The following is a 24227-nucleotide window of genomic DNA, read 5'->3' as shown; positions in this document are numbered from 1 at the left end:
TTGATTGGCTCCTTCCAGTTCGTAGAAAGCAGCATTCCCTTTGTGAATGGCAGAATTTTCTCCCAAACAAGAAACCCTCTAACAATCTTGTAAAGGAGGTTACGAGAAAACAGGTAACTAAAAGAAAGAAACAAAGAAACAAAGAAACAAAGATTACTTGAGCCTAGCCACCAAGGCTACGGAAAGGCTTACTGTTTCTATGAATTTTACTGATTTTACCATCCTGCCCTAAAACCTAAGCTTATAATTTAACCTAGTAGAATTGTAAGTTAACGAAGTAAATGGAAATAAAGAGGCTTAATGGGATGGGATTCTTGACCTGACATGAACTCAAGACTAAAAGTAAAAAACTAAAGGCGGATGAGCTTCAGCATTTTCTTTTCCCACTCTACAAGAATCAGTAAACAAACTTGGAAGTCTCCATTACTGAAACCAAATCTAAAATAGTGATCATTGTTATCCTTTTAGAATGTTTCTAACTGATTCAATGTGAAGCTGAAGCAACTCCCAACATCCTTCCCTGATGACAAAAAGGATTGGTACATATTTTAAAATAAGTTCAGTATTCATAACTATGAACATACTTTCGGGTTTAACAATCTCTGCCTGCTTAGGAATTGAGTCTTTAAACCAAACCAGATATCCTACATCATCCAATAATTTCTAGCCCTAACTGATTCTCTAATCTCTTGGGGACTTCAGAAGTGTCGCTCTTAAGGCTCACTATTGTTTACTTACATCTATTGTCCTTTACGCTTCCCCAACAATTTTGACTAGATCAGGAAAGAACTGAGCATAAGTCAGTCTAATTCACACCGCACACCATCATAATTGTTATCCAGAAATGCTAATGTAACTGTAAGCAGAATATGTAAATACTAAGGGAAATTGACAGCATTTTGGTCCCAAAGAAAACAAAAGAGATTGATAAATTTAAATTACATCAAGTGATTCTTTGTATCTGATATACAATACTGACACTTCTCCAATCAAATTGAGAAAAAAGGGGGAAAAAATCGATCTCTTTACAACAAGAAGTTGACTTAACCTTCTCCAAAACTTTCAAATACATTATCCAAAGTCTCCCATGAGAATGATAACTTTATTTTACAAACACTCACCACATGTACAACCAATGTCATCCTTAAAATTTATTCTGCTTATATCTACAACCCATGATCTTGAATGCTCACTGCAACAAAAAGAAGAAGAAGAAGAAGAAAAAAAAAAAGAATAAGAAGAAAAGAAAAGACAACAATGACAACAACAAACCCACACACACAAGAACATCAATTATTAGACGCCTGTGTTTAACTATCCAATTAAGAAAACTTTACTATATCCTTCGAGCTACAAATACTACATTTGCAAATGTTTTCCACATTACCACAAATCAATGAATGCAGCCACTATCTGTGGATTTCAGAAGAAACATATCTAGAAGGCCTCAGAGGAAAGAGAATTCTCAAAGTTAAACCTTGATTGATCATGGAACACTAGTAGACTGGTTTGAACTTCATAGAGAACCCAGTTTCACACAAGCCTCAATAGCACTTCTCGGATCCTTCTCAATGCCAAGCCTATGCGGTTCATAATTTTCCTACATCCTTCCATGGGACTTTCTCCTCCAGATACTGCTGAATCTTCCTGTTAGCAAAGGCATGTGAATCCATTTTCCTACATATCTGCAGTGCAATAGAAGATTAAATAACAAAATGAATGTGTTACCTATGTGCTGTCTCTGAGCTGCTTTGAGATCCTAGTTGAAATCTCTTTGCTGAAAGAAGAAATTTGTCAGATGGGCATATTTTGCTTACCCAAGCAAAAATCATTCAACTCATTATAATTTGATAATTTTAATAAAGCTGCAAATGAAGTTTCTGTCGCTTAAAGAAAGAGTTAGCTTAATGGAATATAACTAAGTTTTACATTGTTTTTGAAAAGGATTGAAAGAAACATCCTATTAATGAGAAAAAACTCTTGGGATTAGTCTTCATGTCATGACTCATGAGTACTACCTAGAATGTGGAAAGCCGCTCGCCTACCATACTCCATGTGGCAGTCAAACAAGATCTTCACTTAGCCTAATTAGCCTAGATATTACAAATAAGTTGCAATCCAGTCTTAGGTACTAAAATCTCTCTTAGATTCCGGGAAAACACCTCTAGCATTTTAAAAAATAAAAAAAGGAAGAAAGAAAAAAAGGGGAAAAAAAACACCTGAAAGTGTTTAAAAAAAACAATAGAGAATAGAGCACCACAGTGGGGAGAAAAAGGGAACAATCACCACCACAACAAATAATATATGCAAAGACCTAAACAGACAAAACGAAATACAGGAATACAAGGTTGACAAGATCCTTGACAAAACCAACAACTAAATCATCTCCATTAATATCAGACTGAATCAACAAGAGGAAGAACCATTCATTCAAATGAAAAAGAAAAAAGAACAACGATTCAATATTTTTGTCCATTATGTAGGCAGTAGACTCTTTTTTTTTTTTTTATTTGATAGGCTATACACATTACCATGAATCTACAGAAATCATCACAAAAAATTATTATTTAGGCGGGATAACAAGTTAGTGCAATATCAACTCAACAAACTCTTAAATGCCAACAAATGCAGAACAACAATGTCACATAAAAAGACTTAAGGAAGGGGCAGCTAGGATGGTGTAATTAAATCAAATAAAACTGTAAGTAGTAACAAGCACAGCCAAGGCAACAAGAAAGAAAGATATTAACATTTTGCCTAATATTCTTAAGTTTGAATAAACATAGAGGAGATGCCCTTCACCTTTATGAAAATTGTAAGTATTGTACAAGAACAATCAAACTATAAGAAAGAAATGCAACATTACCTTCTTGCTTGATATTACTCGGTGCAAATAAATTTCACCTTATACATTGTTGAGGACCCCAAATTTGTGAATGTCCACCATAGATCATTGCCGAAGGTTCCATCTAATAGATGCCTGAAAGAAAGTGCTCCTTCCAGTTCCAAAGATGCAGACATCAAAGTATAGTTTCCATGAGAAGAATCAGAACCAACAAGATGTAACTGCAAAAATACTGCAGTATAATGGAAATGAAAAGTTGCAAATTTCAATTTTCATTTTTGCTCGTCATATAATTCTTTTATGGGGTGGATCAATATAACATGAGAATATTAAAATGGCACAATGAAAAGAATATTTGAAGGAAGGTCCCTTCCAAGATTTCATCAAAGAGTAAATTATCTCAGCATATATAGAATGCCAACCATCAGATTAAAGTAAAATCTGCCTTCAAAACTGTATTATAAAAAAAGATGACGTTCTCTATTTCATATTTCCCTGACATCTCCGTTCCTTCACATGTTAAATTGCAAAGTTACTTTCCCCGCCTGCTCTATTTCTCTCATGGCCACATAAATGGCCAGTGCTATATAATAAATTACAATAAATGGCCCAAGATTACAATTAGGAAGAAAAATTTTAGACCCTGCAACAACAATGATTAAATTGTGAAAGAAAACTGAAAAGCAAAGGATGCAAGAAGATCCAGAATTACATGAAAAATTCTGCAGACACATCAACACTAACATCTATATGAAATCTTAGACAAAATGATGGGTTGGGTATTCATGCTCATAACCATTATAGTCATAATATAGCCTCTCCCCCTTAGCAATATCACGAGTAGCAACCAAAAGGACCCGACATTCACCATTCACACTGTATCTCACACATTTTAGATTCTGCTTCTTCTTACCATCCCTGCACAGAATTGAATAGGTTTCAAGCAAGGATTTAAATATCCTCAGTTCAAAGGAAACTTTTGCTATAAAGAAGCAAATAATTCTGTAATGGGAATTTTAATGGAGGTCAAACTTGATAACTAGAAGTATGAAGTAGCCAATCCAAGAGTTGAAATATAAGTGAAAAAATAGGATAATGAGTTTTTTTTTTTTTTCAGAATATGGAACAATAAGTGAAGGTCACATGGGCTTACAAAGTATGATTGTTAATGCCATTGATAAAGCGAGCAATGTTTCCACGTTTATCAGGGCAGATGACAAGACTTTTAGATGGGTCGGTTGCTAAAAGAAGGGTCATCATACTGTCACAATCATCATGTTCCCGATTCCTGATGTAATCCACATCGCCTGTGTATTCAGCAATAAATGTCATATCCTTTATCAGGCCATCAGCCTCTACGGTATAACTGCATGAAGAAATAAACATGAACAGGTTTAGCATGAATATATCAAATAGAATTGCAACTGTTACAAATAAGTTCAGGACCAAAATACCCTTCAAATGAATCAAAAGCTACTATAAGTGGTGGGCCTTCGCCTCTTTTAGACATAGCCCTGCAGTGTTCCAAGGTTTCTATGTCTTCTTTGGAAAGAACCTAACAGGAAAAATGTAACATGGAAAAATAAACTACTGAGAAAACCTCCTAGATGAAGAAAAATAAATTCCAGAGAGAAAATGAATTATAAATTCGAACCTGCATGCCACCATTTTCAAACTTTGCTTGATTGGCAGATCTAGGAGCCATGCCCGGCATGTAGGTGAGTTCATCAGTGAATTCCATGTGCAATGCTGTTAAAGCAGAAGCAAGGGAACCCATCTGTTTTAGTCTTTGTGCATGATCTTCTGTTGGAGTAAATGACACTAGTCTCCTTTTTTTTTTGTGCAACACCAGTGATGCAGACTTTCTCCTACGCTTTCTACCATCTAATATTCAGACCATAAGAACCACAAAGAGGAGCATCAATCTAAAGTCAACATAGTCAATTGCAAATAGATGAGAATCAAATGAAAAAACCTACTGTGTGTAGGATTTAGCTATCATGATTTTTGTCCAAAGTGCTCATACACAACCAAGAAATTCAAAAAAAGCACATGAAAAATAAATATTGTAACTTCAAAAGTATCAGTAGCACAAAGAAATTCAACAGTGATAGTAAACTCCAAATATTCAAATGCAGCAAAAAATCCACCATCATAAAACACATAACTTACACACACATACACATATTGTCATCACCATTATCATCAAGGCTACACCAATAATGATGGAAGAGTTCAACACCTTTGAGCAATTAAACCTCATTTATCTAAATGGCTTTGCAAAGTTAAACAGTAAACGCTATTGGAAACATTCACCTAAGTTAAATAGTAAATGCTATTGGAATCAGATTAACCATATTTCTCGATTAAGGTACAGATATGCTGATCACCATATTAGAAGTTCAATGCCAACAGATATGCTGAGGAAAAAAAGGTACAGATACAATGCAGAAAAGAGGAGAGATGGTAATACAGAAACAGAAGTCAAATATTGCAAAAGAAAATTCCCATATATAATGTTGTGTTAAACTGCTCGCTGGAAATGTTATTGAATTCTTAATGCATGGGCACGAGGGTTTTGTGGTGGTTTTGTTGGTGGTGGTTTAGGGGGTGTTGGGATGAGAGGGTTCTAAGTTCTAGGTCCCTCTCTCCTTCCCTCCCTCTCTTAATCTCGATTTCGATCTCAATTTCTCAATCTCTCTTGACATCTTATATCTCCTTATATGTTTAGATTTTAATTTCTTATGACTTTCCCAGTTATTTATATCTATGATTGTTACAAGCTTAATTGATATATGATAGAACACTCTTTTAAGGTCTTTCCTAGGGAAAACATAGCGGTTGATGACGAGGTACACAGTCAAGCTGGTGATCCAGCCTTTCAGTAACAGCAGAGCCTTTCAGAAATGAGATGGCGGGACAGATGTGAAGGGAAAATGAGGCAACTAAGGGGAGTGTGTCGAAGGTAGTAGCAGCAAGAAGGCCAGCAAAGCTTTTGAAATGTATTTCCAATCTCTAAATATCTTGTTTAAAGGTACATGAGGAGTTGTCTAGAATGTCTTTCAAGGCTCTAGTCTCAGTTAAAAGTTCACAAGGAGCTTTGTAGACTGTTGTGCTGAGTCTCTCCTTTCGTTAGAGTTTTGATAAAAAAAACTCTTCCAACTACTTTCTCAAGCAACTTCAATATTAAAGTAGCTCCAACTTCAAATCTCCTTGGAAATTTCTAAACAAAGACTCTAGGGCTCTATATAAAGGCTTCACGGTTCCATCTTACTCCAATAATTATAACCCACGTTACACGGACTCAAAAGTGCACATGTTGGGTGCTAGCAATCTATACAAGTGTCAGATTCATTTTATCCCTAGATCTTGGAACATGAGAACTTGGATAAATTATCCAAATTCTATTAGTCTTCTTGTTCTATCACTTAGGCCAAATTGAAGTGTATACCAAATCATAACATGCAACATAAGTCTAAGATATGTATAAGCAAATAGGAATTTGTCCTTTTTCTTTGATGAACATGTTTGGTTTAAAGTTTGTTTATGGGCATGCAGATAATATTCCATGCCCAAACCCTTGTCACTTTATCCTACTCAAGTATTCAATTGCTTTGAAATGTTCATATCACATGGTGCAAAAAGATGAAGATGTTCTTTCCATGTTTCATGCATGGTGCATAGTGGCCCTCACTTCAATAGCTTTGTTTTCCAAATTGCAACCTGATCATTAATCTTGATGGCACATATATTTTCTTTAAAGCACATATAATTAATCATCGCCATGCGTTCAGTTATTATTAATGTCATTAAGAATTAGCTAATTACGCTACATGCCTCTTTCTTATTGACCCACCAAGACAATACATGTGATGAATAACAGCAATACATACATTGTAAGTGAATATTACAAAATGTAATATGTATGCAATGAGCAAATTTAGCTACTGTTAGTAATTTTTGACAAAAATCAATTTTGATTCTTTTTTCCCTTGAGAAGTATTACATTTAAAGGTTCATTATGGTTAAGAGTGAACAAGGAAAAGATGCTAGAGAATGACCCTATGTGAGGACATCATCCACATGTTTGGAATAACATGCATGGAAAATTGAAGATTAAGGCCCTATTTGGTAACTATTTTCGAAAATAGTTTTCTGTTTTTCAAAACAAGAAAACACATTTGACAACTGGAAACCAAAAAACACTTTTCTGTTCTTAAAAACAAAAACACTTTATGTTCTTAAAAACAGAAAATAAAGTGTTTTCAAATAACATCTTTAAGTTATTTTTAGTTGTTTTCACTTGTTTTAGAAAAAGATTGTATTGACTTCAAATTGATGAAGGCAAGACAATTAAGGATCATCTTAATTTGTTCAACAAGATCGTTTTTGATATGTAGAGTGTGGATGTAAAGATCAAAGATGAGGACCAGTCTGTTCTACTACTGTGTCCTCTTCCCCGTTCCTATGAGAATCTTATTGACACGATGATGTTTGGAAAAGAGATGTTAACATTGGTAGAGGTGAAAGGTTCTCTTAATTTGAAAGTATTGAAGAAAAAGATTACAAATTCTCAGGAAAGGAACGGTGGGGAGGGTCTTGTTACTCATGGAAGGCTTGAAAAAAGAGAATCTAAGGACAAGAACAAGTCGCATTCCAAATCAAAGTCAAGAAAAAAAGGTTTCGTTTGTCAAAAGGAAGGCCATTTTAGAAATGGTTGTCTAGAGAGGAAGAAGATGCTTAAAGAAAAGGAAAATGATTCTAGTGAGGCAGCAATAGCATCTGATGGATATGAAAGCGCATGTCCTATAAAAAAAATGGATATGAAAGTGAAGGTGTTTTATTTGTTTCTATAGAAAGCAATGTTGAGAAATGGGTTCTAGATTCAGGGTGCTCTTTCCATATGACCTCAAATCAACATTGGTATGATGCTTACAAAGAAATTGATGAAGGGAAGGTGTTAATGGGAACAATGTGGCCTGGAAAGTCATAAGAATTGGCACTGTTAGAATCAAAATGACGGATTGTTCTATCAAGAGCTCGAAAGATGTAAGGCATGTACCATAGTTGAAAAGGAATTTGATTTCTCTTTGCATGTTGGACCAGATAGGATGCACTTTCAAAGATGATGATGGAGCTCTCAGGATTTCAAAGGGTTCTTTGGTGATCGTGAAAGGTGTAAGAAGAAATGGGCTCTACACTCTACAAGGCAAAACTCTCACAGATTATGTTAATTCAGTTTCTGGGAAGAATTATACTCTACTAAAGTTTGCATTTAAGGCTTGGTCATGTCAGTAAGAGAGGCCCATATGAGTTAAATAAAAAAGGTTTGTTTGGGAAGGGACAGATTGGAAAATTGAGTTTCTATGAACACTCTGTGTTTGGTAAGTAGAAAAGGGTAAATGTTTCTATTGCTATCCATACTACAAAACAAACACTGGATTACATATATTCTGACACTGGGGGCCTGCAAGAGTTTCTTCTTTAGGGGGTGCTAGATACTCATTCTTTTCATAGGTGATTTTTTCTAGAAAAAAATGTGGATTTATCTGTTGAAACATAAGAACCAAGCTTTCAAGACTTTCAGACAGTGGAAAACTTTGACTGAGAATCAAATAGGGAAGAAAATTAAGAGGTTAAGGGTTGACAATGGTGTCTAGGGAAACAAAGTGTGGATAACAGAGGAAATCGAAAGTAGTGATAAGCAAGAGATGAGATATTTCATGAGGAAGACATGTAGACAGTAGGCGATCAATCTATAGCAAATGAACAAGGTATCTCTCACAGTCTACACACCAACTTGGTCAGATTACAACCTTATAGGGGATAAAACCAGAAGAGAAATAATACCACCTCAAAGATATGATTATTATGTTAATGTCAATTGTAAGATGGGATTTCAATGCTAACATGAACAAGACAATTGATTCTTCAGATAGCGGATGATTATCGTGGTTGATATTTTCCTTGTGTTTGTTTGCCCTAAGCTCCAAACTTCACCCTACACATCAGCTTGAGTCTTGAGAGGCTTTTTCTTCTTTGGCTAACTCTCCTTCACCATCATTGTCGACAAGTTGGAGAGCTCTAAGGTCAAAAGGATTTTTCAATGAAGTAAAGTGCCAAAGCAAGAATGTTGTGGCAGCTGGTTCTTTCTCTATTTAGTCTAACATGAGTCCTATAACTCATGTTAGCAGGAGGGGGTGTGCTTCCAAGGCATTTTCAGGTTGTGGGGACATGTGGTTATGCTAGGGAGAAGATAGCAAATAGTTGTCCTCCAATCCTTTGATTTCAAATTCTAATTCTAATTCTAATTCTAATTCATTTGGAAGACAAAAATGGAGTCTTAAAAAGGGAGGAAGCCTATTCTAGGGGGAAAAAGGCCGCCTGTTTGAGAAGGATGGCCCCTGTTACTCCAAACCCCAATCAGTTAAGGAGGACTTAAGTGGTGGTAGGCACAATGCTCTCTTAATATGTAGGGATCAATCTGGTGGAAGCCTAAAAGATGGAAAAGGCTCTAGGCCTTCTATCTCAGCTTTAAGGAGGCAAGCCCAGTTAGAAGTCATTGTAGATAAGGGCCTTTGCTATGAATTGGGCCAAATGTCATTGCGCCAAGAGGTTAGCCCATCTATTTCATATTTCCAAAAGACTCAAGGCTTCATTCTGTTATCATCAGTGCCTTAGCCTTCCACAATAACACGTGAGCTACCACTTCCAAGGCCAGTCACAAATATTTCTTGTTCACACACGAGAAGTTTGCCTCCATCTTTACAAGGATCGTCTTCACACAAAACAGCGACTAGTGTCACTGTAGCGATCAGAGAAGATCTTCATCAAAAGAGAGATACTATGATGGAGGTTGAGAAATCCTTGGGAAAGGAGAATGGATGGTTACTCCCATCGCAAGCAAGAAGGTCGTCAAGGCCCAAGGCGTCACTGCGATGGCTGAGGGTAAGTTAAATCATAGCTTAGATTTGTCTGGGGTAGCTTCAGGAGTGGCTAAGGGTAGAGGGGATGTCCTCCACTGTGGTTTTCAAGCCCAAGATGTTTTTCTAACCCACAAACCACTATCAATGGCCAGATTTTAGATAAGGCTCCTGATATGCATCCCACTCCCCTCACCCCTATTTGGTCTTTGCCCACTTTATTCCCTTTTGGCCAAATTGTTGTTCCTCGGTCACCTCACTCAAACCATCAGTGATTAACAATGTATTTTCTGCCTTAAAGGTTGGTTCTCCCATTTCAAAAGGTGTGGGGTCTCCAATATTTATTCCCTGCCAAAAGTTAAAGGGCGTCTCTTTCCACAAGTCACCACATAGCAACCCTAGTAAACCTCTCTCCCCAGTTAGACGTCTGTTTTTAGAATCAAGCCCTTCTCAGTTGGAAGACTTTCATATAAAAAGTCTCACCCCTTAGTAAAATGGCTACTATTCAGTCGGTTTTGGGAACCATCAACATCAAGCTTGTCAAACATAGAATGGCTTTCAAATGGGCAACAACAGTGCTCATTCTTTAGATAAGGTCTATTCTTGGGCCCTTATCTAACATTTCTAGGCGTTCCTAGATTCTGTTCCTGAGGTTTTTTGGGTTGTAATCTATTCTTATGAAAATCATTAGTTGGAATATTAGAGGTCTCATTTCTAGAAAGAAAGAAAGGTTGTGAAAGAATTTCTTAGCCATGAAAATCCAGCTATTGAAATGGTTTAGGAAACAAAGAGGGATTCTTACAATAGGTGGTTTTTGCATAGTATGTGGAAAGTTAGAAACAAAGAGTTGTTCTTCTAGCTTGTGGGGCTTCAGGAGGGGTTTTGATTATCTAGGATGCACTAAAGTTCAGTTGCTCAGAGTCAATTCTAGGGTCATCCTTAGTAACAATAAAGTTGAAATCAGATGAAGAAGAGATTTTTTGGCTTACCTCAATTTATGATCCTACTAACTCCAATCTTAGGAAGGATTTTTATATGAAGCTATAGGACCTTTTAGGTCTAACTTTTCCAAAATGGTGTGTTAGAGAGGATTTCAATGTTATAAGACTTTCAAAAAAGTTGGGAGGTTCCAAATTAACCCCAAGCATGACGGATTTTGATGGATTCATATGAGAAAGTGAGTGAATGGACCCTCCTCTTAGAAATGCATCCTTCGCATGTTCAAACATGCAAAGAATCCCTATTTGCAAGAGGTTGGATATATTTTAATATTCAAATAAGTGGGAGCAAGGGTTCCCTCAAAGCATCCAAGAAGTGCTCCTTAGATTGGCCTTGGATCATTATTCAATTATCCTAGACACCAATCCTTTTAAGGGAGGAACAACACCATTTAGATTTGAAAACATGTGATTGCTACAACCAAATTTCAAGGAAAAATTTGGTTTTAGATGGAATGAGTGTTAGGCTGTAGGTTGGGAAGGTCATAAATTCATGAAGAAGTAACAGTTTGTCAAATCAAGGCTGAAAGATTGGAACAAGACATCTTTTGAAGATTTAAAGGAGAAAAAGAAAACTATTATTACAAACATTGTTAGAATTGATGCCTAGGAACATGAAGGGAGTTTGACTCTTGAACTTTCAACAATGAGGGCCTTAAGGAAAGGGGAATTGGAAGAGTTGTTTGTTAAAGGAAGAGGAGTTTGGGAGGCAAAAAGCTAAATGGATAAGAGAAGGGGACTGACACTCTAAGTTTTTTCATAAGCTGGCCAATGGTAGGCAAAATAAGAAATTTATAAATTCCTTGGTGTCAAAAGAAGGGGTCATTCTTTTTTTTTTTTTTGATCAGAAACAAAGAAGATTATATTAATAAAAGAACAAATACAGGAGAGAAAAAAGAGACAAAAGAAAGAGAAAAAAACCAAGGGAAGGATGAGAGGTCCTTCCTACACAAATACCAAGGAAAACACCCAACAATAGAACTCTAAAAACAAAAGAAACCCCATCAATCTTCAAACTTTTGAAACGCAAACCCCAATCCAATTGAGTTGTAGAATGCTTAAAGGAACTCCTCTAAAAGTTTCAGTACAAGAAGCCCATAGAGAAGAATAAAACCGGATCAAATCCCAAACCATCTCTTCCGTTCTCCCTTTATCCTCAAAGATCCTATTGTTTCTTTCTTGCCACACCATCCAAATCAAAGTAAGGCAAGCAATTTGCCAAAGTGTCTTGCCTCTTAATGAGTTCCCCAAGCCTTTAAAAGAAATAACCAACATGTCTTCAAGGCTCCTCGGAGGGACCCAAATCACACCTACTAGATTGAACAACCTGTGCCAAAGTCCAATGGTAACGGGACAATGAAGAAAAAGGTGGTCAATCGACTCTCCATTTCCTTTGCAAAGAATGCACCATTGAGGACAGAGGGCTTTGTAGGGTCTTCTCAATTGCAATTTGTCATTAGTGTTTACCTTCCCATGTGCTACGAACCAAGCGAGGGCCTTAACCTTTGAAGGGACTTTTGAGCTCCATAAAAACTTGGCCGGAAGGAACATTAGAGGATTTGAAACTTTTGACAAGGCATAGAAAAAAGATTTCACTGAAAATGAGTCTGATGAAGACAAAGACCACGCTCTTGAGTCTGATGAAGAAGGGGAAAGAAGCACAGAATTAAGGGAGGACATTAATCTCTGAAGGAGATCAATTTCTGAGAAGGGGTCAGAGGAAGACTGGAAATCCTCTTGTCTTGCTCAGTTTAGTGATTTTCTGGGCATGCCAACCACGGGATGTGAAGAGGAAATTTTAAATATGCTCAAGAGATGGATCATGAGGAAAGATCAGAAGAATCAGAGGATTGGGGCTAAAAGGGCCAAGGTAGAAACCTCAAAGTCTGTAAGGGAACTTAAAAGGTTGGAGTGCTCCATTAATTTTAAAAGCTCAGGGCATGGAAGAGCTCTATTTAGAGAGAGTGGGGGGTCAGTCACTGAGGGCAAATGAAGTTAAGAATAATATCCTGGAATGTGAGAGGGGCAAATGATAGAGATAAAAGAAGGCTCATCAAATCTCTAATCAAGACTCAGAAAGCGGATTTGGTTTGTCTACAAGAGACCAAAGTCCAAAGAATGACGTCTAGTATAGTTCGGTCCTTGGGGGTGGGAAGATCATTGGAGTGGGGTGCTCTTGATTCTCAGGGCATGGCAGGGGGGGTGTTAGTTTATTGGGATATTAGAGTTCTAGAGCTGTTGGAAATGGAAATTGGGAATTTTTCAGTCTCTTGTCGATTTAAAAACGTGGAGGATGATTTCTGTTGGGTTTTTACAGGGGTATATGGCCTTGCTGTTGGGAGGTTGAGGGAGGATTTCTGGGAGGAAATGGGGACAATCAGGGGATTGTGGCAGGACCCGTGGTGTGTAGGGGGAGATTTTAATGTTATTAGATTGTTGGGAGAAAGGAACAGGATCTCAAGACTGTCGGCAGCAATGAGAAGATTTTCGGAGGTCATTGATGATTTGGAATTAAGGGATTTCCCTTTGCAAGGGGGGTCTTTCACGTGGAGGGGTGGGTTGAACAATCAGACTCAGTCAAGGCTGGACAGATTCTTAGTTTCAGAGGATTGGGAAGGTTATTTCAGTGGGGCAATTCAAAGTCTTTTACCGAGAATTGTTTCTGACCACTGCCCAATTCTGTTGGACTGTGGGGGAACGAGGAAGGGGCCTTCCCCTTTTAGGTTTGAGAATATGTGGCTGAAGGAAGAAGGTTTTAGGGATTTAATTAGGAATTGGTGGGTGGGATTCAATTTCAGAGGTTCCTATAGTTTCACGCTGTCTGAAAAGTTGAAAGCGCTTAAGGCCTGCTTGAAGGTGTGGAATAGAGAAGTATTTGGGAATGTGAATGCTAGAAAAGAATCAGCTTTGAAGCAGATGATGTTGTGGGATGCAATAGAAGGGGACAGGGTGCTGAATACTGAAGAGCAAAATTCCAGAAAGAAGGCTTTGGAGGAGTATGAGAAGTGGGTGATAATGGAAGAGATAGCTTGGAGGCAAAAGTCGAGAGAGTTATGGCTGAGGGAGGGAGACAGAAACACTGGATACTTTCATAAAATGGCCAATGCTCATAGGAGGGTTAATTCCATGGTGAAGATCAAGATAAATGGGACGTGGGTTTCTGAAGAAAGTGACATCAAGGAGGGTGTGGTTCAGGCTTTCCACTCTCTGTTGTTAGAAACAGCTGAGTGGAGGCCTAGATGCAATGGGCTGCAGGTTGGAGTCTTGGAAGGGGAAAATGCGACTATGCTAGAAGCTCCTTTCTCTGAGGAAGAGGTTTTTGGAGCTCTTTCGGATCTCAATGGGGATAAAGCTCCTGGTCCTGATGGTTTCACAATGGCATTTTGGCAATTTAGTTGGAGTTTTTTGAAGGAGGAAGTGATGGGGTTCTTCAAGGAATTTCATGATCAGGGCAAGTTCGTCAAGAGCATAAATGCATCATTTCTAGTGTTAATTCCTAAGAAAGGAGGAGCCGAAGACCTCAAGGATTTTAGACCTATAAGCTTGGTGGGAAGTCTTTATAAGCTGTTAGCAAAGGTGTTAGCTAATAGGCTTAAAAAGGTGATGGGTAAGTTAGTGTCCAAGTCCCAAAATGCTTTTGTGGAGGGAAGGCAAATATTGGATGCCTCGTTGATTGCGAATGAGGCGATTCATTCAATGCAGAATAGTGGGGGAGGGGGCATCCTTTGCAAGCTAGATATTGAAAAAGCATACGACCATGTGAATTGGAGTTTTCTCTTTTGGTTGATGGAAATGATGGGCTTTGGAGCTAAGTGGATCAGCTGGATTCAGTGGTGTATTGGGACTGTCAGCTTCTCTGTTCTGATTAATGGTACTTCCTCAGGTTTTTTCAAAAGTTCTAGGGGTTTGAGACAGGGGGATCCCCTTTCCCCCTACTTGTTCGTGATTGTTATGGAGGCTCTTAGTTGCTTGCTGAAGAGAGCAAAGGAGGGGGGGTTTTTGTCGGGGTGGCATCTCAGTGGTAGAGGAGGGGGGGGAGTGGAGATCACTCATTTGCTGTTTGCGGATGACACCTTAGTTTTTTGTGAGCCTTCCACTGATCAGGTGTCCTATTTGAGTTGGCTCCTTATGTGGTTTGAAGCAATGTCAGGGTTGAAGGTGAATTTAGACAAAAGTGAAATCATTGCGGTGGGAAGAGTGGAGAACGTAGAGGAGGTGGCGCTTGAGTTTGGATGCAAGGTTAGCAGGCTTCCTTCTACTTATTTGGGTCTTCCCTTGGGGGCTCGTTTCAAGGAGGTGGCTACTTGGGACGGAGTTGAGGAAAGGTTGAGGAAGAGGCTTTCTATTTGGAAAAGGCAGTATATCTCCAAGGGGGGCAGAATGACCTTGATCAGGAGCACTCTGTCCAGCATGCCTATCTATTGTATGTCCCTGTTTCAGATGCCAAGAAGCGTGAGTTTGAGATTGGAGCGTATCCAAAGGGATTTTCTGTGGGGTGGTGGGGCATTGGAAAGGAAGCCTCATTTAGTGGAATGGTCTATTATATGTTCAGATAAACGAAAGGGCGGTTTGGGTGTGAGGAGCTTGGCGTTGCTAAATAAGGCTCTCCTTTGTAAGTGGAGTTGGCGTTTTGCGGTGGAAAGGGAAGCTTTATGGAGGCAAGTCATAAGTGCAAAGTATGGGGAAGAAGAGGGCGGTTGGAGGTCTTGTGTTGTGAGAGGAAGTTTTGGGGTTGGGTTATGGAAAGCGATTAGGAGAGGGTGGGAAGCGGTAGGCAACAATTTGGCTTATGCTGTGGGAAATGGTAGGAGGATTAGATTCTGGGAGGATAAGTGGTGTGGTGATGATAAGTTGTGTTCCCTTTTTCCTTCTCTATATGCTATATCCTTGGATAAGGAGGCTTGGGTAGCGGATGTATGGAGTCATTCTGGAGGGGGAGTGTGGGCTCCTAGGTTCTCTAGGAGTATTAATGATTGGGAGGTAATTGAGGTGGAGCGCCTTCTTTTGAGGTTGCAAGGGAGGAGAGTTTACAGTGATGTGGAAGATGAAGTAATTTGGACTAAGGCAAAGGACAAAAGATTCTCAGTTAAGTCTCTTTACAAGGACTTGGACCCGGAAAGACGTGAAGAATTTCCTGCAAATATCATTTGGAATTCTTTGGTGCCGCCGAGGGTAAGTTTTTTTGTTTGGGAGGCCACATGGAAAAAGTCCATAACATTGGATCGTCTTCAAAGAAGAGGGTTCTCCTTGGCTAATAGATGCTATTTGTGTTTGGTAGAGGAAGAATCCATTGATCACATACTCTTGCATTGTGGGCTGGCCAGATGTTTATGGAGCTTTCTTTTCTCTCTATTTGGAGTTTCATGGGTGCTCCCCTATTCAATAAGAGAAGCGTTATTGGGGTGGCTAGGGCCTTGTGTGGGAAAGGAAAGGAGGAAAGTGTGGCGTGCAGCACCCTTGTGCCTCTTTTGGATTGTTTGGAAGGAAAGAAACAGTAGGGCTTTTGAGAATGTAGAGCATACGTTTCAGGGGTGTAAATCGGTTTTACTTTGTAATCTGTGGGCGTGGTCCAGGGGTCTTTTTGTTTCTGGTCCCACTTCAGTTGTAGATTTTGTTGATTGGATAGGCCATGGGTAAAGGTTTTTTTGTATACCTCCTGTATACTTAGGGGTGCTTCCTTGAAGTGCCTCTTTTCATTAATATATTGTCTCTTTATTCATCAAAAAAAATAACTCTAGTTCAATCTTTTTTGTCTCACATCCCAACCTATTTCTTATCCTTTTTCAAGATTTTAGCATCAATAGCATCAAAGATTGAAAAATTGCAAAGAGATTTTTTATGGTAGGGATTTGGGGAAGGTAAAAAAGACCATCTTATCAGTTAGAATCTAGAGTGTAGGCCTAAGGAGTTTGATGGTTTAGAGTTTGGGAAGATTTATATGAGGAATAGTGCTCTATTAGGGAAGTGGCTTCGGAGGTTCCCTAGGGAAAGTTACGCCCTTTGGCATCAAGTTATTTTAAGTACCTAAGGGACACATCCTATTGGGTGGGATGCCAATAATAAAGTCAAATGGTCACATCAGTGCCCTTGGAAAGCCGTTGTGCATATTCTCCATTTTTTTCCTACATAAACTTACTTTGTGGTGGGTGATGGGACCAAAATTCGTTTTTGGAAAGATTTATGGTGGGTAGATCAACCTTTGTTTTCACAACTTTCAAAACTTTATAGAGTCATCACAATTACAAGCCTCTCCATTTCAACTATCATTAGTAATACCTTGTCTTTTTCTTAGAATCTTATTTTTCACCGCAACCTAACTGATTTGGAAATTGAGGATCTCAAAAGATTAATGACCTCTTTTACCTACGTACACTTCCATCCATCCCAAATACAAGAGCATGAGCACAATCCTCTTCAAGCTTAGTAAAATCTTTCTTTTTCGCTTAGCCTAGTATAACATATTTCGTTTCTTTCCATCCAGCCAATTTTTTATAGAAATAAAAAATCTCCATCTAAGGTCAAGGTATTTGCTTGGTTAGTATAACCCAATAAGGTAAATACCTATAACATGTTGCACCTGAGAAGATCTTTCAAAGCCCTTAATCCTGATTGGTGCATCCTATGTAGGGGAAATGAAGAGAAGATTGACCACCTCTTTGTACATAGTTTGATTACTTCAAGGTTATGGCACAAACTATTCAAATAGGTTAGGATGGTGTGGGTTCAACCTAGGAGTTTTTTTTTTTTTTGATAGATTCAACCTAGGAGTTTATGTGACATGACGATTATTTCTTATATAGGTTTTGAGAACTCCACTAGAGTTAAGACCCTTTGGAAGATTGCTTGTTTCACTTTGATTTGGATTGTGTGGTAAGAGAGAAATGTTAGGATCTTTGAGGATAAATGAAAGATGTTACTTCATTTTTTTTGTTTCTTTTGGGTCTCTTGTACAGAGGATTTTAAAGGCATTCCTTTGAATGTCATTCAGCTCAGTTAGCATTTGGTAGGTACATCATTAGGGTTAGGCCAATGATGAAAGGAGTCTAGTCGAGCTTGAGGAGATAATCCTTAGATTCTTTTGTGATTGTAGAAGAAAAGAGATAGAAGGAATACAAGGTAAAAATTCTTTTCCTTAATCTTTTGCCTATATAGAGACTCACATATATATAAAAAAAATCCTAGCACCTAAATAGAGAACTTTCCTAACTCAATTACAACAAATCTCTTTGATCACGGGATTATCTAATTCTCTCTACAAAATCACGACTTTCCTAGTTTCATTCTTCTATAGTGATCCATCTTTTTTTATAAATCTCTTTGTATAGCAATGGTTTCTTTGTGTTTTGATCAGGTTTTTGTACTTTTGGGGAGGATTCTTAATCCTTCTCATGAACTCTTTATATGTAATTAACACATCTCTTGTTTCTGATCAAACAAAAAAAAGATATGGTTATGTTGATCTTATAGCATATGCTTTGACTGGAGAAATTGAATATTCTGGTGAAGATCCGAAGAGTTTTAGTGAAGAAAAATAGCAAGGGATTGTTACAATGGAAGAAAAAATCAGTTCCTTGTACAAAAATGAAACTGGGGATATGGTGGAGAAACCATGTAACCAAAGGAATGTTGGCAGTGAATGGGCATTAAAAGGAAACCTAGAATACATGGAGTTAAACAAGCCTGGTTTAAAGCAAGATTAGTGACTAAAGAGTTTACACAATAGGAAGGGGTAGATTTCAATGAAATTTTCTCAACTGTTGTTAAACACTCCTCAATCAGAATTTTGATAGCATTGGTGGCTAGATATGATCTAGATTTAGAGTAAAGGGATGTAAGAACTTTTTGTTTTACATGGAGGGCTTGAAGAGAAGACTTTCATGCAACAACCAATGGATTTTGAAGTTCCAAGGAAGGAGAAACAGGTAATTTGGTTCAGGAAATCACTGTATGGGTTCAAACAGTGGTAAAAACAGTTAGACACATTCATGTTGAAGAATAACTATCAGAGGAGCAATTTTGACAGTTCTGTTTACTTCAAAAGCCTTACTGATGGTTATTTCATTGATCTACTGTTGTATTAGATCACATGCTCATAGCATGTAAAGACAGTGAAGCAATAAAGGATCTAAAGTCCTTGTTAAGCATAGAGTTTGAGATGGATTTGGGGAATGCCAAGAAGACTCTTGGGATGGAAATATATAGGGAAAGGAAGGAAGATTTCCTGTACTTGTCATAAGAAGGTCATGTGAAGAAAATTTTAGAGAAGTTTGGTATGCACAATACTAAACCTATAAGCACTCCACTGGCAGGAAATTTCAGACTCTCATCAGCACAGTCTCTAAGTATTGAAGCAAAAGAAAATTGCATGAGTATTGTACCATATTCCAAGTGTCACAGGAAGCTTGATGTATGCCATGGTTTGTACCCTAGACATGCATATTCAACAAGGTTGGTGAATAGGTTTATGGCTAATCCAAGGAAAAGTCATTAGCAGGCAGTTAAGTGGGCTCTAAGATATTTGAAAAGAACTCAAAAGGTTGGTTTGATCTATAGCAGGTCATAATGCTTTAACCAAGAAATATCTGGATATGCTGATTCAGATTTTCCTGAGCATATTAACTAAAGAAGATCACTAATCGGATATATCTTTACTTTAAATGGCAAGCAAATCCTCAGTCAATAATAGCACTTTCAAGCATTAAAGTCAAATATATAGCCCTTACAGAAGCACTAAAAGAAGCAGTATGGTGTATGGTCAAAGTGCTGTCTCTTGAAAAAACCAGATGTCTCATAAGAGAGCAAAGCATACTGACATAAGACTTACTTCATCAGGGATATTATTATAGCTCAAGGATCAATGGATATGAAGAAGATGACTACAAATGATAAGCCTACAGATAAGCTAACCAAGCCACTAAACCAAGTTCAAGCATTGGTTGAATATGGTGAATGTCAAAGACATTGAGGAGTCTTGGTTAGGGGCAGGAAAAGCAGGACAGTATCTAAAGATTTTGATCCAAAGGTGGAGATTTTGTAAGATATTGGATCAAATAATTGTAAATGAGTCAAATGATGACATCTGCAAGTTAATTGTAGAAGTTATATGCAGGGCTAGGGCAGAAATTATTGGGAGCCAATTTTGTAGAAGTTACTGGAAGTCAGTTGCAGTATTGATGTATGTAACTTCATGTATATATTTTAAAAAGAACTGATTGGGGTGAGAGTTTTTTAGTTCAGAATTTCCAAGTATAGTGAGAGAGATTGGTGTTTTTTTAGTCTCTGGGAAACATTGTGAGGGAGAAAAACTTTGTGCCATTCTGGTTCAACAATAAGAAGTGATCTGGTCCAGCCCGTAGATGAAGGGGTTTTCTCCAACCATGTAAATTGTTTGTCTTGTGCATGCTTATTGCACAATTTCACTCAATTCTCAATCTTTCTTAATCTTCTTGTTGCTATTTTCTAGGTTATTACTACACTATTCATTACAAGATATCTATCAAAGGAGTTGCAAGCCTGGTACACATTTAAGCATACAAAGAGTGCTAAAGAAGTAAAAATAATAAAATTGTTGAAGCCAACGGAGAGGATCACTGACAAGCATAATTTAAGTCTAAACTATCAACCAAATCTAAGGAAGATGCATTATGAAGCCCAAAAGTCATCAATCCAAGACAATAAGGATTTTAGAATAAGTCTTCAAACTCCAAATCACTAAGCTCCATGGCTTCAAAGACTCTACTATTCCTTTCTTTCCTTCTATAAACACCAAAACAAACAAGGAGGGGTTATCTTCCATACTACGTATGCTTCTTTCTTCCAAATCTACTGTGCTAAGAAAGTAAACAATCTTTGATAGAATGGTACAACAGCCAAGAAATCCCAAATAAAGCAAACAAAAAAGATCACAAAAGAAACACCTTTTCATAATGAATAAGGATGTGGTTTGCCAACTCTTGCACAATTCTTTTTTTTTTTTTTCTCTGACAGGTAAAGACAAAGAGAGTTAGATTAAAAGTGCCAAACAAAAAAGGGGTCAAACCTATGTACACAAGAAGTATAAAAAAAGCATCACAGACAAGGCAAATAAAACTACTCTCAAAAGAAAGAAAAGAATTCGTCCTTGATAAGCAAAAATTTAGATTAAAAGCACCAAAGAAAAATGAGGGTGTTGCCATGTACACAAGAAGTATTCAAAGAGCACCACAGGTAAATAAAATTGTGTGCTTACCAACAACATGGTCTGTAAAACATCTCTTTTTCTTTTTCTTTTTCTTTTTTTATAGGCAAAAGAGCAATAGATTAAAGAGCCAAAAAAAGGATACAAAAAGGACATAAGAAGTATACAAGTGCACTCCGAAACAAAAATCAAGAAGACCCTCCCATTGCTGACAACCTAATTAATCGATAAAATTAAACATAGACAAAGAGTCAACCCCTAAGCCCCCTTTGGTCTATTCTAAAAAGTTAGACCAAAAAGAGAACTTTAGCTCTTGATTTGATAGCTCAACATTTTCTAATGTTCTTTTTTTTTCTCTCTTCCTAAATAGTCCAGAACAAACAAAGAGGAGCAACATTCCATGCCTTCTTTCTTTTTTTTTTCCAACAAAACAATTGTGCCAACTTAGAAGCATTGTTTTGATTGAGAGTGCAACACCCAAACCACTCCAAACAAGGAGAAGACCAATCGTCATAACAACCTTGCCTTGGAGCAATGAAGAAGGGTGTGGTCACAAGATTCCTCTTTGGCTTTGCATAGAAAACATTTGTTCACCAACATCCATACTCTCCCCTTCAAGTTGTTCATAGTTAGAATCCCTTTCCAAGTTGTTTCCTAATTGAAAAAAGTCACTTTTGTTAGAGCCCAAGAATTCCAAATAAGCATTGCCGAGAAAGATTACAAACCCTTCTAAACCATTCCATAATAGATATATTTAACTAAAACTTGCTTCCCTTTGTGGCCATCCCCCCTACCCTACAATCTACCCCGCTACTCACTAATTTACCTTGATAATACAAAACGAGAGTTTCAATACAATCCAACTCCTAGTTTTTGAAATCCCTTAAGAAACAAGTTCCCACCCCCCAATCAGCCAACTACAAGGTGTCACAGACCAAAGCATCCTTTAAGGTGTTTAGAAGGAACAAAGATGGAAAAGAGGTCCTCAAAGGGTGTCCCTGCACCAAATGTCCTTCCAAAATTTGACCCTTTCTAATAGCTTTCCAAAGGCCAATCACATACCTTTCTCTCGCTTCCATATGGGTCCAACCACCCCTCTAACTCCCCAAACTTACCAATAACACTCCTTCATAAGTTGCCTTGTTTTCCTACAAAACTCCACAACCACTTCTCAAGGAAGAACTCATTGACAATGAAGAGGCTCCTAATGCCCAAACTCCCATCACTCTAATTAGATAAACTATTGACCTGTTAACCAAATAAAATCTCCTCTCCAAATTTCATTCCCCTTGAAGGAATTATAAGCAAGGATGTGGAGTAAATAAGTTAGATCAAAAGGACACTTTATAGTGCTCCAAAAAGAAGCAATTCTAAATTGAGCACCCTAGCACAAATTCAAGTAGATGGAGGGCAATCTCCCCATTTTAAAAACTAGAATTGATGCTAGAGCACCACCTCAACCATTTCCCCTAGTAAAGGAGTTCACATTTTCCCAAGTTAGTCTAAAGCCTAGAAACAAGCTTGAAACACAGAATAATCCATCTTAGGTACAACATATGGTCATCATTCACCCCACAAAACAACTAAGAATCATCAGCAAACAACAAATACAAAATCTCCATTTAATAACGAATTGAGTTTACTTTTAAAAATATTTCTACATTTTGTTCAGCCCATATATTTTTAGCTTTGAGAAGGTGCTAAATTGAACAGACACTTTGAAATAAGTAAAGGTTTGGTCAGAGACCTAAGGGATACCAACATCCCATGACCCTTGCAAGAAAATTCTTAGTTTCCCTTTCTTACCCACAACACAACATTAAGCCTTTCCAATGATATCATATTCTATAAGCATCAAGGAGACATGATACTGTCTCAGAATACATAGTCCAAATTCCTTCCCATTAGGACATAATCTTAATTTTTTCTAGAATTAAGGATATTGATACATTACATGTTATTAGAGAATCTATTCAAATATAGTATCATAACTCAAACTTAAGGGCATCTTCGAACACTTCAATTGTCTCAATCCTAATATTTTGTATCTAAGTACATATACCAATACAACAGTTAGTTTTATTAGCAAAGAAATCAAGTAAAATGTAACAATAGCTGGTAAGGGATCGAAACCCACATGAACCCAATTGTTTCCCATCTCTTGTTTTAAGAAAAAAAAAAAAAAAGAAGAAGAAGAAAACTCTGAATCAATACCAAGGTAAAAATTATTACGCAAGCTATAAGTTTGGCACCTTTAGAATTGCTTTTCTTGCTTTCCTAAATGCTCAAACCAATGCACACTTTTGCTTTTAGAAGAATGAATTTGAAAATGTTTCATCGACGCACCTAATTTGACACAGTTACGTTAATAGCAAAGAACGATTCAAATAATACTTATCAGGATGATCAACGATAACAATGTACCTTGAGTAGAAGCAAATTCCCCCATTCCATCACTGCGCTTTTGAATACCAAAAAAGTCTATAATCTTAGTCTGAGAAAGGCCTACGAAACAAAAACCCACATTGTGACATAAAACCAAGATCAACAAAAAGGAAACCAAAAACACTTTTTTTTCTTAAAGAAAAAAAAGGAAGAAATCAGTACTTCTTCCTCGTCTCTGGCCAGAACAGCTAGGGCAGAGCCACGTCCCAATCGGAATGCGAACGACGATCGGCCGGAGACAGGACATGTGGAAGCCACGGTCGCATTTGTCGCAGAGAAGCAGCTCATCGTCGTGGTCGCCGGAGCCGCATTGCACGCAACGGACGTCGCTGTAATCGGCGCGTTCGATCACGAGGTACTTGGCCGTCGCCATTATCTCCGCCATCGATTTGTACTTCCTGGCCGGCAGCGACGGACGCCGCGGCGCCTCGGTGCGGCGGACGGAGCCTTTGAAGGGGAAGAGCTTCTGAGCCGCTGCCGGGGAGGAGGTAGCCGGAGCCATTTCGGCTGCCGAAGGCAGGGCGACTATTACGAGAAGTGATATTGAGGATGGATTAGTAATTAAAAAAATGAAAAATGAAAAATGAAAAATGAAATATTCATCTTATTTAATTCATTTTATTTTGGTCCAGAGCTCATGTTTTTTCGTAAAGGAGGAGGTGGAAGAAGGGGAATAGCTGCGACTGGGTGGGAAATTGGGAATACAGAGCGGGGCTAGTGCTACTTTACGCTTAGGTGCGGAGACGTCATTGGAGGCGCTAAAGTGCGCGGTCGTCGCACTGAATGTGATGTACGCACCTCTCGGCAAAAGGCTAAAAGCCTACCCTTTCATTTCTTTT

At 38.0% G+C, this 24227-nt stretch overlaps 1 protein-coding gene across 2 annotated transcripts; it reads right to left on the bottom strand.

The window, feature by feature from the left end:
* Positions 1-897: 897 nt before the first annotated feature.
* LOC100247284 (probable Histone-lysine N-methyltransferase ATXR5) lies at positions 898-24227 on the bottom strand. Of its 2 annotated transcripts, XM_002281738.4 has the most exons (9): positions 24118-24226; positions 23551-23913; positions 23368-23448; positions 4500-4729; positions 4300-4400; positions 3999-4211; positions 1729-3763; positions 1478-1647; positions 898-1192 (listed from the first exon to the last, which is right to left on the bottom strand). In XM_002281738.4, the coding sequence occupies exons 2-7, from the start codon at positions 23888-23890 to the stop codon at positions 3604-3606; spliced, it is 1125 nt and encodes a 374-aa protein (XP_002281774.1). In that variant the 5' UTR covers positions 23891-23913; positions 24118-24226; the 3' UTR covers positions 898-1192; positions 1478-1647; positions 1729-3603. The 2 variants fall into 2 exon arrangements, with proteins under 2 accessions (XP_002281774.1, XP_059592513.1); XM_059736530.1 differs by having other exon boundaries at positions 23551-24227.

This window comes from Vitis vinifera, chromosome 4 (genome assembly GCF_030704535.1).
Source record: "Vitis vinifera cultivar Pinot Noir 40024 chromosome 4, ASM3070453v1".
Classification (NCBI taxonomy): domain Eukaryota; kingdom Viridiplantae; phylum Streptophyta; class Magnoliopsida; order Vitales; family Vitaceae; genus Vitis; species Vitis vinifera.
Note: the sequence above shows the minus strand (reverse complement) of the source record. Positions and strands in the feature narration are given on the sequence as shown.